Source organism: Jaculus jaculus, chromosome 22 (assembly GCF_020740685.1).
Source record: "Jaculus jaculus isolate mJacJac1 chromosome 22, mJacJac1.mat.Y.cur, whole genome shotgun sequence".
NCBI classification, from domain to species: Eukaryota; Metazoa; Chordata; class Mammalia; order Rodentia; family Dipodidae; genus Jaculus; species Jaculus jaculus.
Window position 1 is genome coordinate 9,661,600 of NC_059123.1, and position 13,007 is coordinate 9,674,606.

At 46.1% G+C, this 13,007-nt stretch overlaps 1 protein-coding gene across 2 annotated transcripts in view; it reads left to right on the top strand.

Annotated features, from left to right (window-relative positions):
- The window catches only part of Ptpro (protein tyrosine phosphatase receptor type O), a 263,974-nt gene extending 251,276 nt beyond the window's left edge, over window positions 1–12,698 (top strand). For both annotated transcript variants that reach the window (XM_045139541.1, XM_045139542.1), the window contains 4 exons: window positions 2,386–2,540; window positions 5,912–6,047; window positions 10,439–10,559; window positions 12,007–12,698. In XM_045139541.1, the coding sequence (XP_044995476.1) occupies window positions 2,386–2,540; window positions 5,912–6,047; window positions 10,439–10,543 (396 nt within the window). In that variant the 3' untranslated portion in view covers window positions 10,544–10,559; window positions 12,007–12,698. The remainder of the gene's footprint in view (window positions 1–2,385; window positions 2,541–5,911; window positions 6,048–10,438; window positions 10,560–12,006) is intronic.
- Window positions 12,699–13,007: the final 309 nt, after the last annotated feature.

The window sequence follows — 13,007 nt, forward strand, 5'->3', positions numbered from 1 at the left end:
AAGAAGAATATTCCATATGCAAACATGTAAATTATGTGACATGTGCCTGTAAGTAACACTTTGTTATTACATGAATCCAGATTTCAGTGCCTGTAAATAATGTATTTGTTTATGTATTGTCTGTGACTGCAATAGAATGAATGGCTTGCAAAACCTAAAATATTTATGATCTGGCCCTTTCCACAAAATGTTCACTGACCTTCCCGCCCCCCGCCACCGTGTAAATAAGGTTTACCCAAACCAGTAATAATGTAAGCACTCATAAACACTCATTTCCTGATATGTACAAAAATAAATAACTAAATACTAGCAGTTAACAATGGCTTTTGCAGCAGTGTGCAGAAAGTTTAAGCACACAAGCGCCGGACAGTTTCAGGCTTGCCCGTTCCTTTGAACTGCCCGCCTCTTCCTTGGTTCCCAAACACACTTCTACTTGGAAACAGTTTGGGATCCAATGCCAGCTCCTCCCCTGGGCCTTTCCTGTTCTTAAGAGACTTGCAGTGGATTCCTTTGGCTGCTGCCGAGCCCCTCCCCAACGCTGCTCTTGGTCACAGCACACTTTGCACCTCTGCCTACCCAAGACAGGTGACGTTCACCACCCAGTACTGTTATCTTTGTGGGATGAATAAATTCGTGAATGAGCTGTTTCAAAAATAAAGCCACCCTGAGACTCCATACAGAATTGCAGGTCACCCTGGGCTATAGTGACACCCTATATTGAAAAAAAAATACAATATATATATATTTTTTTACATATATAATTTATATATATTATTAATAATAATATATATATATATATATGAAGCACCGCGTAAGTCAGTAGACTTCCCACCAGGAATGTCCCACAATCTCAACACCATTCAAATTAAGCTTGCTTTCCTGCCTGTTGCCGTGCAAACAGGTGAGGATCAGAGAGCAGATGTTTCCCAGGGTTTGCGTACTAGAGGAGAAAATGACCGAGTCCGACGCAGGCTACATCCCCCTGTTTGTTCACTTTGCAGGGAGGAGTCACATGTAGCAGCACGTGAGCAATAATAGGATTCTTGTCTGTGGTCCTTAAATGATGGCATTTCAGTGGCAAACACGTGAAGAACTTGACCGCAGAGGAGAGAACGGGCTCTGCCTGCTTCTAAGGCGTTTTCCACGCAGCTCGTGGCCAGCGCCTCCTCTGGGCCATAAACAGGCCGACTCTGGACGTTAAACTGCTCCTGTAAGGAAAGCTAAATTGACCAAACATCGAACTGTGATAAAGAATCGTTTCTTGTATTTATTTATTGACGGGGAGGGGAGCTCACAACCTTACCTTTTTTCCTTTTACATTGAAACGTGTCAATTTCCTAAATACAGCAAGTTCACGTGTGTATATACATCCACGGCGCTTAACTTGTCACTTTTCAATGCTAGAAAACTGACATGGACTCAGTGAAGATCAAAAAAAATCTGTTAACAAAGACTTTGTGCTTTGCTATTCAATTGAGAAAGATGATGCCAATGTCAAGGGCCCTGCCTTGTAGCTGGAGAAAGACAGGTGATGATCTGGTAGCTTCCTAGTTATACAGCACATTGTCCACCCCCTCCACCACCTTTAAAAAGATTTTCTTTTTAAATATTTTTTTAAAATTTTTTATTTATTTATTTGAGAGTGACAGACACAGAGAGAAAGACAGAGGAAGAGAGAGAGAATGGGCGCGCCAGGGCTTCCAGCCTCTGCAAACGAACTACAGACGCGTGCGCCCCCTTGTGCATCTGGCTAACGTGGGTCCTGGGAAATCGAGCCTCGAACTGGGGTCTCACAGGCAAGCGCTTAACCGCTAAGCCATCTCTCCAGCCCAAAATATTTTATTTTTATTTACTTGAGAGAGAGAAAGAGGCATAGAGAGAGAGAATGGGCACATCAGGGCCTTCAGCCTCTGCAGATGAATTCCAGACACATGTGCCGCCTTGTATATCTGGTTTATGTAGGTCCTGGAAAATCAAACCTGGTCCTTTGGCTTTGCAGGCAAGCGTCTTAACCACTAGGTCATCTCTCCAACCGCACACTGTGCTTTTTAGCTGGATATATTTTCAGATCAATCCTGCTGAAATGTGCACAGGGAGAGGCAATAAATGGCACCTTCCAAGTGGCACAGCCAGGATGTAAACCCCAGTCTGAGTTAAGCTGGTGATAAGGAACAGCGTACACATGGATTAGATGGTGCGCTTTCTCGTTGAAGCGTCATACAATCACAGTCCAGGTGCTTTTCAGGACACAGAGCTGAAGCAGAGGTGTGTCTTTCTTCCTTCTGGACATTAACTTGCGTTCTTCAGAGGAGGCCTGGGCCATCCTGACAGTAGACAAAAAGAGCAATGCTTGGTTTCTGACTGTTTTGTTGTTGTTTCCTGCAGGCTGACGAGATGCAGGATGTGATGCATTTTAACTACACCGCCTGGCCTGATCACGGCGTGCCCACAGCAAACGCAGCAGAAAGTATCCTGCAGTTCGTCCACATGGTCCGACAGCAGGTGACCAGGAGGAAAGGTCCCATGGTCATTCACTGCAGGTAACCTCGGCCGCCACCGCGGTTAGCCCTGCGTTTCACAGACCCCTGGTCAGGTTTCATCATAAAGCAGTTACGCTTTTTAGATCTATTGGTGATTGACTTTTTTATTATTTTATTGTATCACAATGTTTTTATTTTTAAATAATATAGTTAACTTATAACTGGAGGTGAGGGGAGATGGTTCAGCAGTTAAAGCACTCGCTTTCAAAGCCTGCTGGCCTGGGTTTGATTCTGCAGTACCTACATAAAGCCAGATGCACAAAATGGCACATGTATCTAGAGTTTGTTTGCAATGGCAAGAGGCTCTGGCATGTCCATTCTCTCTCTTTCTCTGTCTCTCACTATTGCAAATAAATAAATTAATTAAATTTAAAAAGTAAGGAATACCTAGAGACTATGAAACCACACTGTTTTGAGCCAGGCTCGTTACTCTGTAGCTCAGATTAACCTAGAACTCACTCTGACACCTGGTCTATCCTCAAACTTTCACTGGCCCTCCTGCCTCAGCCTCCCGAGTACTGGGATTATTGGTATGCACTACCAAGCCCAACTTGAGATATCTACTATTATTCCCATTTTTCACAAAGAAAAGAACCTGAAGTGCCGATAGATTCAGGGATTTGCAAAAGTTCATTGGACTAGAACATAGGAGGAATCGGGATTCAAATACAGGCTCCCTGGATCTCCAAAGGCCATGCTCCTCAATGCTATGTGATGTGATCCCCCCCCAATCAAAGACTCAGAGTGGCTATAACATGATAAACACAAGGTCAAGTCAGAAATAGATTCTCACAGCACAAAATGGTCTAAATGCCAAAGCGTGAACAGCCACACCATTCTGGGCGAATAAACTGATGATCTCACATTCTGCACCACCTTGTCCCTGTCGCTTAGAATGGCGATGCTGTGTGAGTGAGCGTGTGTGCACGTGCAGGTGAATGTGAGCCTGTAGGGGATGGGTGAGGTGCTCCTTAAACTGCTGAGTTTCTGTTCAGGAAGGAGGGGATCACTGTTGTCATCCTCCCTCATTCTTTCACAGTTTAAAAGCTATGCTGGGGCTGGAGAGATGGCTTAGAGGTTAAGGCACTTACCTGCAAAGCCTAATGACCCATGTTCAACTCTCCAGATCCCACACAAGCCAGACGCACAAAGGCGAGGCAAGTGCAAACTCGCACATGCCCACTAGGTGGCGCAAGCGTCTGGAGTTTGATTTCAGTGGCTGAGGCTTTGGCACTCCAATTCTCTCTCTCTCTCTCCCTCTCCCTTGCTCTCTCTCTCTCTGTCTCTCTCTCTCTCTCTCATAAAAAAGGCAGTCTGAACTGAGCGTGGTGGCACACACCTTTAATCCCAGCACTCAGGAGGCAGAAGTAGGAGGATCGCTATGAGTTTGAGGTCACCCTGACTACATGGTGAATTCCAGGTCAGCCTGGACTACAGTGAGACCCTACCTCGAAAAAAGGAAAAGGAAAAAAAAAGCAGTCTGCTGGGCTTGCCTCAAAAAAAAAAAAAAAAGCTATGCTGCAGTTGCTGAGCTGATATTATCTTCAAAATGATTCTTTATAAGAGCTAAAAATAAAGCTACTCTCATCCAAAGGGTCAAACTCATATATTCCTATCACAGATGCCAGTGGGTGCAGTTCTCACTGGGAGAAAGATCATCTTACCTGAGATGTCCCAGGAGGGAAGAGTTGTTTAATAGAAAAAGCAATTTAGACTGCAAACTTAAGGCCTTGAGTGTTGGATTCTTTGAGCAAAATCTCACCTATTTTCCAAAAATGTTGCCATGAATGAGTTTGGAGCCCCTTGACTCTAAATACATGATCTGAATAATAAGCGAGCTGATTTTCATGTGAAGAGAGCCAGGGACTGTGTGGGCAATTGGTTGTCCATTGTCATACCACTTCCGCTCATGTTCCAAGAACTAGCATTCAATGAGACAGGTCCACGTATTTCGCCTGTCTTTTAGGTGACTGTCTAAAAAACCCCTAGAAGGCCGAGCATGGTGGGCACGCTTTTAATCCCAGCACTGGGGAGGCAGAGGTTAGGAGGAGCGCCGTGAGTTCAAGGCCAGCTGAGATTACATTGTGAATTCCAGGTCAGCCTGGGGGCTGGCGCAAGACCCTACTTCATAAAAACAAAATAAAATAAAAATAAATAAGAAGAAGGGGGCAATAACTGGAAATGTGGTATCAGAAGAAACACGGACCACCTCTGCCCCCTCCTTGTGTGGGGGTATACATGTGTGTGCGTGTGGGTGCTCATGCACGTGTGGGTATGTGGAGATGCAAGTCCACGTCAGGTGTCTTCCTCGGTCACTCGCTACCTTGTTTTGTGTGTCTAGACTCTCTAGCCAGCAGCCCCTGGGGGATCCTCCCATCTTTTTCTCCAGTAGGGTTACAGCTGCTTACCAGCACACCTGGTTTACATGTGGGTGTTGGGGATCCAAACTCAGGGCCTCAAGCCTCCATGGCAAGCCCTTCAGGCCACCGAGCCAGCTCCCAAACCCTGCAACAGTCTTACGAATCAGTTAAGCGGAAAATGTCAGCAGGTTAATTTTCTCATCTCACAGTGGTGATTGTTTTTAACATTTTTTTGTTTATTTTTGTTTATTTATTTGAGAGCGACAGAGAGAGAGAAAGAGGCAGATAGAGAGAGAGAGAGGGGGAGAGAATGGCACCTCCGGCCTCTGCAAACAAACTCCAGACACGTACGCCCCCTTGTGCATCTGGCTAACGTGGGTCCTGGGGAATCAAGCCTTGAACCAGGGTCCTTAGGCTTCACAGGCAAGCGCTTAACCACTAAGCCATCTCTCCAGCCCACAGTGGTGATTTTTAAATATTTATATTTATTTATTTATTAGAGATAGAGGGAGAGAGAGCGTGTGTGTGAGAATGGGCACGCCAGAGCCTCTAGCCACTGCAGACGAACTCCAGACGCATGCGCCACCTTGTATATCTGGCTTACGTGGGTCCTAGAGAATTGAACCTGGGTCCTTGGTCTTCACAGGCAGGCACCTTAACCGCTAAGCCATCTCACCAGCCCACAGAGGTGATTTTTAAAAATCTCCAGTTCATTTCCCAAAGTAACAACAACAACAACAACAAAAATCAGCCTGGAGAGATGGCTTAGCAGTTAATGTGCCTGCCTGCGAAGCCTGAGGACCCAGGTTCGATTCCCCAGGCCCCACATAAGGCAGATAGATGCACATGGTGGCACATGTGTCTGGAGTTCGTTTGCAGTGGCTAGAAGTCCTGGTGCGCCCACTCTCACTCTCATCCTCTCTCTCTGACTGTGATAAGTAAATAAAAACAAAACCTTTAAAAAACAAATCATTCCTGGAGTCATGTGGCGTTCTAACCCTTCTTTCGCAGTGCGGGAGTGGGGCGGACGGGAACCTTCATCGCCCTGGACAGGCTCCTACAGCACATCCGTGATCATGAGTTTGTGGACATCTTGGGGCTGGTGTCAGAAATGAGGTCGTACCGGATGTCGATGGTACAGACAGAGGTAAGAGAAGTGATCAACAGGCATTTTTCCATTTCTCCCTTGGCTGAAAATTCCCGTTATCCTACTTCACGCATCAAGGTAGCTGTCTCAACATAGTTTTGGCATCTATCTTTCCCATTCTCCTACTGTGTGTTTTAGAAACGATTTCGGTACCAAAGAAATGGAGGTCAGCCTGTAGAAATGCCCTCTGTAACTCTGGGGATCACACTTTTTCAACCTTCAGTCCACCTTTTCCGTGGTACTGAGGGTGAAGGTAGGGTGTACATTAAATAAGATCGAGTCAGCAACCTGGCGCGGTGGCACACACCTTTAATGCCAGTGCTCAGGAAGCAGAGGGAGGAGGATCACCATGAGTTCGACACCACCCTGAGACTGCATAGTGAATTCCAGGTCAGCCTAGGCTAGAGTGAGACCCTACCTCGAAAAACCCGAAAAATAAACAAAAATAAAAGACTGAGTCAGTGAGAGCAGTACGCCACTAGATAGACATTGTGGAACTGACAGGATTTGGCATATCTTTGAGATGCTGGACGAATTCACTAAGCTTGTCATTAGTTTTCCTCCATGTGACTCTGTCCCAATGCACAGCTCATGATCACTATAGGTTGGGTTTGTGTATTCTGTCTTTTACTTCAAGCCCCTAACCCACCGGCACGATCCATTCTCTTAAATGAGTGGGTACATTACTTTACCAACATGGGACACCCCAGAATACCTGTCAGTCTTGTTCACTAGTGTTCCCCTGCCTCCACCACCCTGAAGTTCTTCCTTCCCTTGCAGTGCTGACTTGCATTCAGTCTGAAGGTTCAGATGGATCCAGGGCCAGACAGCATGATGCTGTGTGGCCCCCAAGCCCCAAGTGCGACCACTTCATAATCCAGCTTACCCAGCCCCGCTGAGACTTACTGGATTCAGCGGTAAAATAGCTCTTCTTCTGGAGAAGTGAGCGGGACAAGGCCGTTTGTGGCCTGACCTCTTAGGACATTTTCAATGCCTTGGTCTTCCGTAACGTGTTTGTGCTTCTGTATTTGTGCCACTAGATGTCAGTATAACTCAAACAGCCTGGGGAGTCACCGCAGGGGCCTCTCTTCAGTTCTGTATTCATTTCTTCCCTCCTACCTTCCCAGTCTGGATGGATCCTGGTGCCTAGTAATTCACTTGTACATTACCTTGTTATGAGTCGGAAAGCTTCATTCCCAGAGTAGCCAGTGAACTAGTGATTAAACAGTGCCTTATTAACCAGCCCCAGTTTTTAGCTTTTCACTTCCATAAACATGCACCTTAATATGTAATTTAAAATCTCCCCCACTATATATATGCAAAAGTATACATTATTTAAAATATGCTATATGCTATGTGTTAACACGATATAAATATCATACTTTAAAGAGCAACATCTTATTTTAGGTGTTTTGTATTTGTAAAATATCTGTGGAATCTGCCCCACATTCTTAATTTATACCTCTTATAACTTCATAGACTTTTTTAATACAGTCTTCCTTTGGCTTTTTCCAACTATGGAATCTTAATCCCTTTTTGTTAAAATATTTTTATTTATTTATTTGAGAGTGACAGACACAGAGAGAAAGACAGATAGAGGGAGAGAGAGAATGGGCACGCCAGGGCTTCCAGCCTCTGCAAACGAACTCCAGATGCGTGCGCCCCCTTGTGCAGCTGGCTAACGTGGGACCTGGGGAACCGAGCCTCGAACCGGGGTCCTTAGGCTTCACAGGCAAGCGCTTAACCACTAAGCCATCTCTCCAGCCCTCTTAATCCCTTTTTTAAACACTGTCTCTGCCCTCCTCAACAGCTCGAGGGATTTTTTTTTTTTTTTTTTTTTTTTTTTTTTTGTCTTCAGGTGTGGTAATGACAAAATGAGAACATCTTCGAAGGGCTTTCTGCAAAGCTGGGATGTGTCTTGTTGGCCCACATTTCAGAGGTCTGGCTTCCTTGTGTAGGGCAGCGTTTCATGCCGCGGAAGCAGTCCTGCGAAAGCCTGATGTCCTGGGATTGGACTTGGGAATTCGAGAGCCGTGGACGAGTGCAAGGGTGGTCACCGCTTTCCTCAGCCGCTGTGGCCCCAACCCCAAGTTCCCAGGGCCTCCTGGCGGCTGCTTTCAGGTTCCAGTTACCTAGTTATGTCGATTCGGTTGGTTATGTCTAGACCATCTTGTTCGCTTACCTCTATTTTCTTTCTCTGCTCCGCCTGGTTCAAACTGTATTTTTCAATGCTGGTGGATATGTCTAATGTTGCTCTTCAACCCACTCACTTTTGATTCTGCTGACTCCTAATTACTTAGTTAATGAGTAAAGAACAAAATCAAAACTAAAACCAAAACATTCTTTTTTCAAAACGCCGGGCGTGGTGGCACACGCCTTTAATCCCAGCACTAGGGAGGCAGAGGGAGGAGGATCGCCGTGAGTTCGAGGCCACCTTGAGACTAATAGTGAGCTCCAGGTCAGCCTGGAGCCTGGACTAGAGGGAGACCCTACCTCACAAAAAACAAACAAAAAAAATTATTTTTTCGAGCGGGGCGTGGTGGGGCACGCCTTTAATCCCAGCACTCGGAAGGCAGAGGTAGGAGGAACGCCGTGAGTTCAAGGCCACCCTGAGATGACAGAGTTAATTCCAGGTCAGCCTGGACCAGAGTGAGACCCTACCTCGAAAAACCAAAAAAAAAAAAAAAAAACCAAAAACAAAATTATTTTTTTATGTATCAGCCAGTAATGAATAGCAAGAAGCCACAAAAATGTCTCCACTTGAATTTGTCATTTTGAATATAATCAACCCATGAACTGCCTTTCTTCACTTGCTAATTATTGTAGATTTATCGAGACATACCATCTCTCATCTTGATTCCATTACTTCACTCCATCCAAAAAAAAAAAAGGGGCAAAAGTCACTGACTGGAATAGCCGTGTAACATCTGTGGGCAGTGCATATTGTCCAGGCCTTTGTCTTTCTCACCTGACCAGCCATGCTTGAGGTGGAGGGATAGCTAGACCCGGGCGCAGACCCCGAACGAAGGCCGGAGCCTCAGCTTTGGGACGGTACAAGTCCTGGCAGCTCTGGAGTTCATGTCTAAACTGTGGCTGACGAATTCTCACGAACTGTAAAGAGTACATTGTGTGTGACGACAGGAGCCAAGCTAGTTAGTGCTCTGAGGCCGAGAAGTGCTACCCATCCGTGGCATTCACCTCCCTGGGGCTCTCTTCTATTTTCAGCAAATACTTTGCTCAATTTTCCTCTAATAGCATCTCCCTGGAGGCCAGTGAGGGCTTTGTTTTGAGTCAACTGTCTCCCTTCTTTGCAGCCTGGATGTCTCAGGGGCGCCTAAAGTTTATATCTCTCAATAGTCTTTTATTTGCCTTTTTCCTATGTTTTTTTTTTTTGGTTTTGTTTTTGTTGTTATTTATCTATTACTGATTCCATTTTGCTTTCTTTCTAATGCAAACTTGGGCCACTGGGAAGTTATGGAATGATAGTTCAAGCCAGAGCTTTCCCTGTTCCGGGTGTTGGCCTGACACCCGAGACCAGAGCGACGTGTGAGGACCGCAGCGGGTAGCTAGGTTTCTAATGAGATGCTGTCACCACATAAGGTGACGTGTTTTCTCCAACGCCTGTCCAGAAACACAGAGTAGGTGAGGTTCCAACCCGCTGGGGCTGGAAGTGTTTTCTTTGATCCTTTGTTTAAAAGCTGTCGCACAAGAGCCTGTTGAGAGGCTTGTGGCCATCTGTCTTCACTGGGCTCTCACTTGAAGGTGATATCCAATAGTATTGCTCACGGAGAAATCCTGGGAAATAAAGGAGAGAGACCTTAAAAGCACTTACCTTGGGCTGGAGAGATGGCTTAGCGGTTTAAACGCTAGCCTGTGAAGCCTAAGGACCCCGGTTCGAGGCTCGGTTCCCCAGGTCCCACGTTAGCCAGATGCACAAGGGGGCGCACGCGTCTGGAGTTCGTTTGCAGAGGCTGGAAGCCCTGGCGCGCCCATTCTCTCTCTCTCTCCCTCTATCTGTCTTTCTCTCTGTGTCTGTCGCTCTCAAATAAATAAATAAAAAATTAAAAAAAAAAAAGTACTTACCTTGTGGCACAAAGGTAACCAACTTTAATATTCTGGTGATTTCATCTTGGCTTCGTTCACGTCTAACCTTGACACACCGTGCAACATGACGTCCTGCTGGTTGAAAAGATGTCACGGGGCTCTGATCTTGACTGTTCATAAAATCCCTCTGCAGTCTGTGTTCTGGGAAGGTCTAGTTGGGAAATCAGCTCTGCGAGGAAAACGACCAGGGTTTCCTTGCCCGTCGGCTGCCGGTCCTCAGGGGGCCTCGCTGCGCCTTTGTCCGCACACCCCAGCTGCACCCCGCTCTTGTCTTGTCGTTGACGCAGGAGCAGTACATCTTCATCCACCAGTGCGTGCAGCTGATGTGGCTGAAGAAGAAACAGCAGTTCTGCGTCAGCGACGTCATCTACGAAAACGTGAGCAAGTCCTAGTCCCGAGACCCGAGCAGTAAGTAGAGATGCACTTTGAGCAAAGCACTCTGCCATGGAACAACGGGAGGGGGCGTGTGACAAAACTCAGACAAAGGACACGTGTTCCTGGACGTACTGACTTCACAGGCGTCTTCCTGCCCAGCCCTTGGCCCCACAGGGCTAGCCACAGGGGAGTCACAAATACCCACAGCATACTAGGTATCCTATAGCAATGCATGACCCTGGGCATCATGCATACCTGGTGTGTGCATTTCAATGCCCGTTGGTGTATCATAGCAACGACCTGGAGAATGTCCTCTCCTGACTTTCTTCTAGTCCCTTCACCTTAAGCCATTCTGACGTTGGATGAATGTCTGCAGTAGAGGCCCACTCACCCATTTCCATCCACCCAGACATTTGTGCACAAGTTTTATTGATTACATGGGTTATAAAGAACACTTCCTGGGCTGGATAGGGCATGTCCAAACAGAAAAACGATATTGATGACTGAATCTTAGAACAGCAGAATCTAAAAAAAAAAAAAAAAAAAAAAAAGCCGGGCTGGAGAGATGGCTTAGTGGTTAAGCGCTTGCCTGTGAAGCCTAAGGACCCCGGTTCGAGGCTCGGTTCCCCAGGTCCCACGTTAGCCAGATGCACAAGGGGGCGCACGCGTCTGGAGTTCGTTTGCAGAGGCTGGAAGCCCTGGCGCGCCCATTCTCTCTCTCTCCCTCTACCTGTCTTTCTCTCTGTGTCTGTCGCTCTTAAATAAATAAATAAATAAATAAATAAATAAAAAGCCTTTGCCCCATATATTATGTGAGCAGGCACTTGAGAGGTCTATGAAAACATTAGTAACCTACTAGACTCCCTGCCTGTCCTTACATTTTATCAGAAGGTGGGAGCTTGAAGTGTAAGGAGATCTCAGCTGAGGGAGCAAGTAGGCTCTGTATTTAGCACAGTCATAGGAGGCAATGTGCCTGGGCAGAATAGTTTCAGAAGCCACTGAGAGAGTAAGGAGTGAGGAGCAGTGATGCACTGTGGGAGAATTATGAAGGGTTCGGAAGCATATGGGTCAGTATTGATAGGAGAGTTCCAGCCTATCACCTGTATGTCCACCAAGAAAGAGCAGTGCAGGCCAGCTGGAAGGGGAAAACTTAAGGAAAGACAGAGATGTGTGGTAGAAAAAAAAAAATACCCAAGGCTGGGCGTGGTGGTAAGAGGTAGGAGGATCGCCGTGAGTTCGAGGCCTCCCTAAGACTACATAGTGAATTCCAGGTCAGCCTGGGCTAGAGTGGGACCCTACCTTGGAGAAAAAAGAAAAAGAAAAATATTCAGACCCAGAGAAAGAAAGAGTCACCCAGAGAAAGATGCGCGGATAAATCATTTTCACGTGGTCTGTGAGGCTGTATTAGTGATAAGGTAGGGGTGGACTGGGTGACATTTCTGACACGCTGAGTTGCTGACTGTCTTTCTCTCATTCACAGGAGACGACATGATGTGCGCCCATCCTCCCTCACTTCCAGATTTTTTTTTTTTTTTTGGAAGGGTCCTCTAGTCATTTTGAGAAAACAAGCCCTTTCTTTGTATAGTATGTGGCCAAGGAGGTTAATTTATCTCATAGAAGCACCAGGAAGATTTAGCCTTAAATAAAGAGCCTACACTGTCTTTTGGACTCTTTCCACTTCTGGATCTTTGATGGACCAAATTCAATAGAATTCCAGAAAGGTCAAGATGCTCTGCCAAGGGCAGAAAGTACATCCCTATCAGGAGTTCAGTTGGCCCTTTGTCGTTTGAACTGAGTAGAATGTTTCTGTTTTTTTTTTTTTTTATTTTAAGTGCAATAATTTTTGTATGTGTGTGATTTTATCAGAAAGTTGAACTGTGTTCTGCCCCACACCATTGATCAATGCCATCACCCAGGAAGTAGCAGGCACAGTTAGCGTCAAGTTACACCTCATTGTTTAAGAGGCACGGACACACAGGAACAAGTGGTGCATCTACTTTGAAGAAGTGGAACAAAAGAGATTTATACTCCACCTTTAAACTCACTGCATCAGAGGGCTGGAGAGATGGCTTAGCGGTTAAGCGCTTGCCGGTGAAGCCTAAGGACCCCGGTTCGAGGCCCAGGACCGACGTTAGCCAGATGCACAAGGGGGCGCACACATCTGGAGTTCCTTTGCAGTGGCTAGAGGCCCTGGCGCGCCCATTCTCTCTCTCTCTCTCTCTCTCTCTCTCTCTCTCTCTCTCTCTCTCTCTCTCGCTCTGTCACTCTCAGATAAAAAAATAAAAAAATATATCTTTGAAACAAATACTAGATCAGGAATGGGTGGGTGGAAGGGGGAGAGAGAGAGAGCCTTCTACCTACATTGATCGATGGCTGCGGGTCTTTTCCTGTTTCAAAAATGAAAACATGTAGTTCAATCTCAGTGTAGCATAGAAAACATATTTGTCTTAATTGTTCTAGTTCTTGATGGTTTTCTTCCTT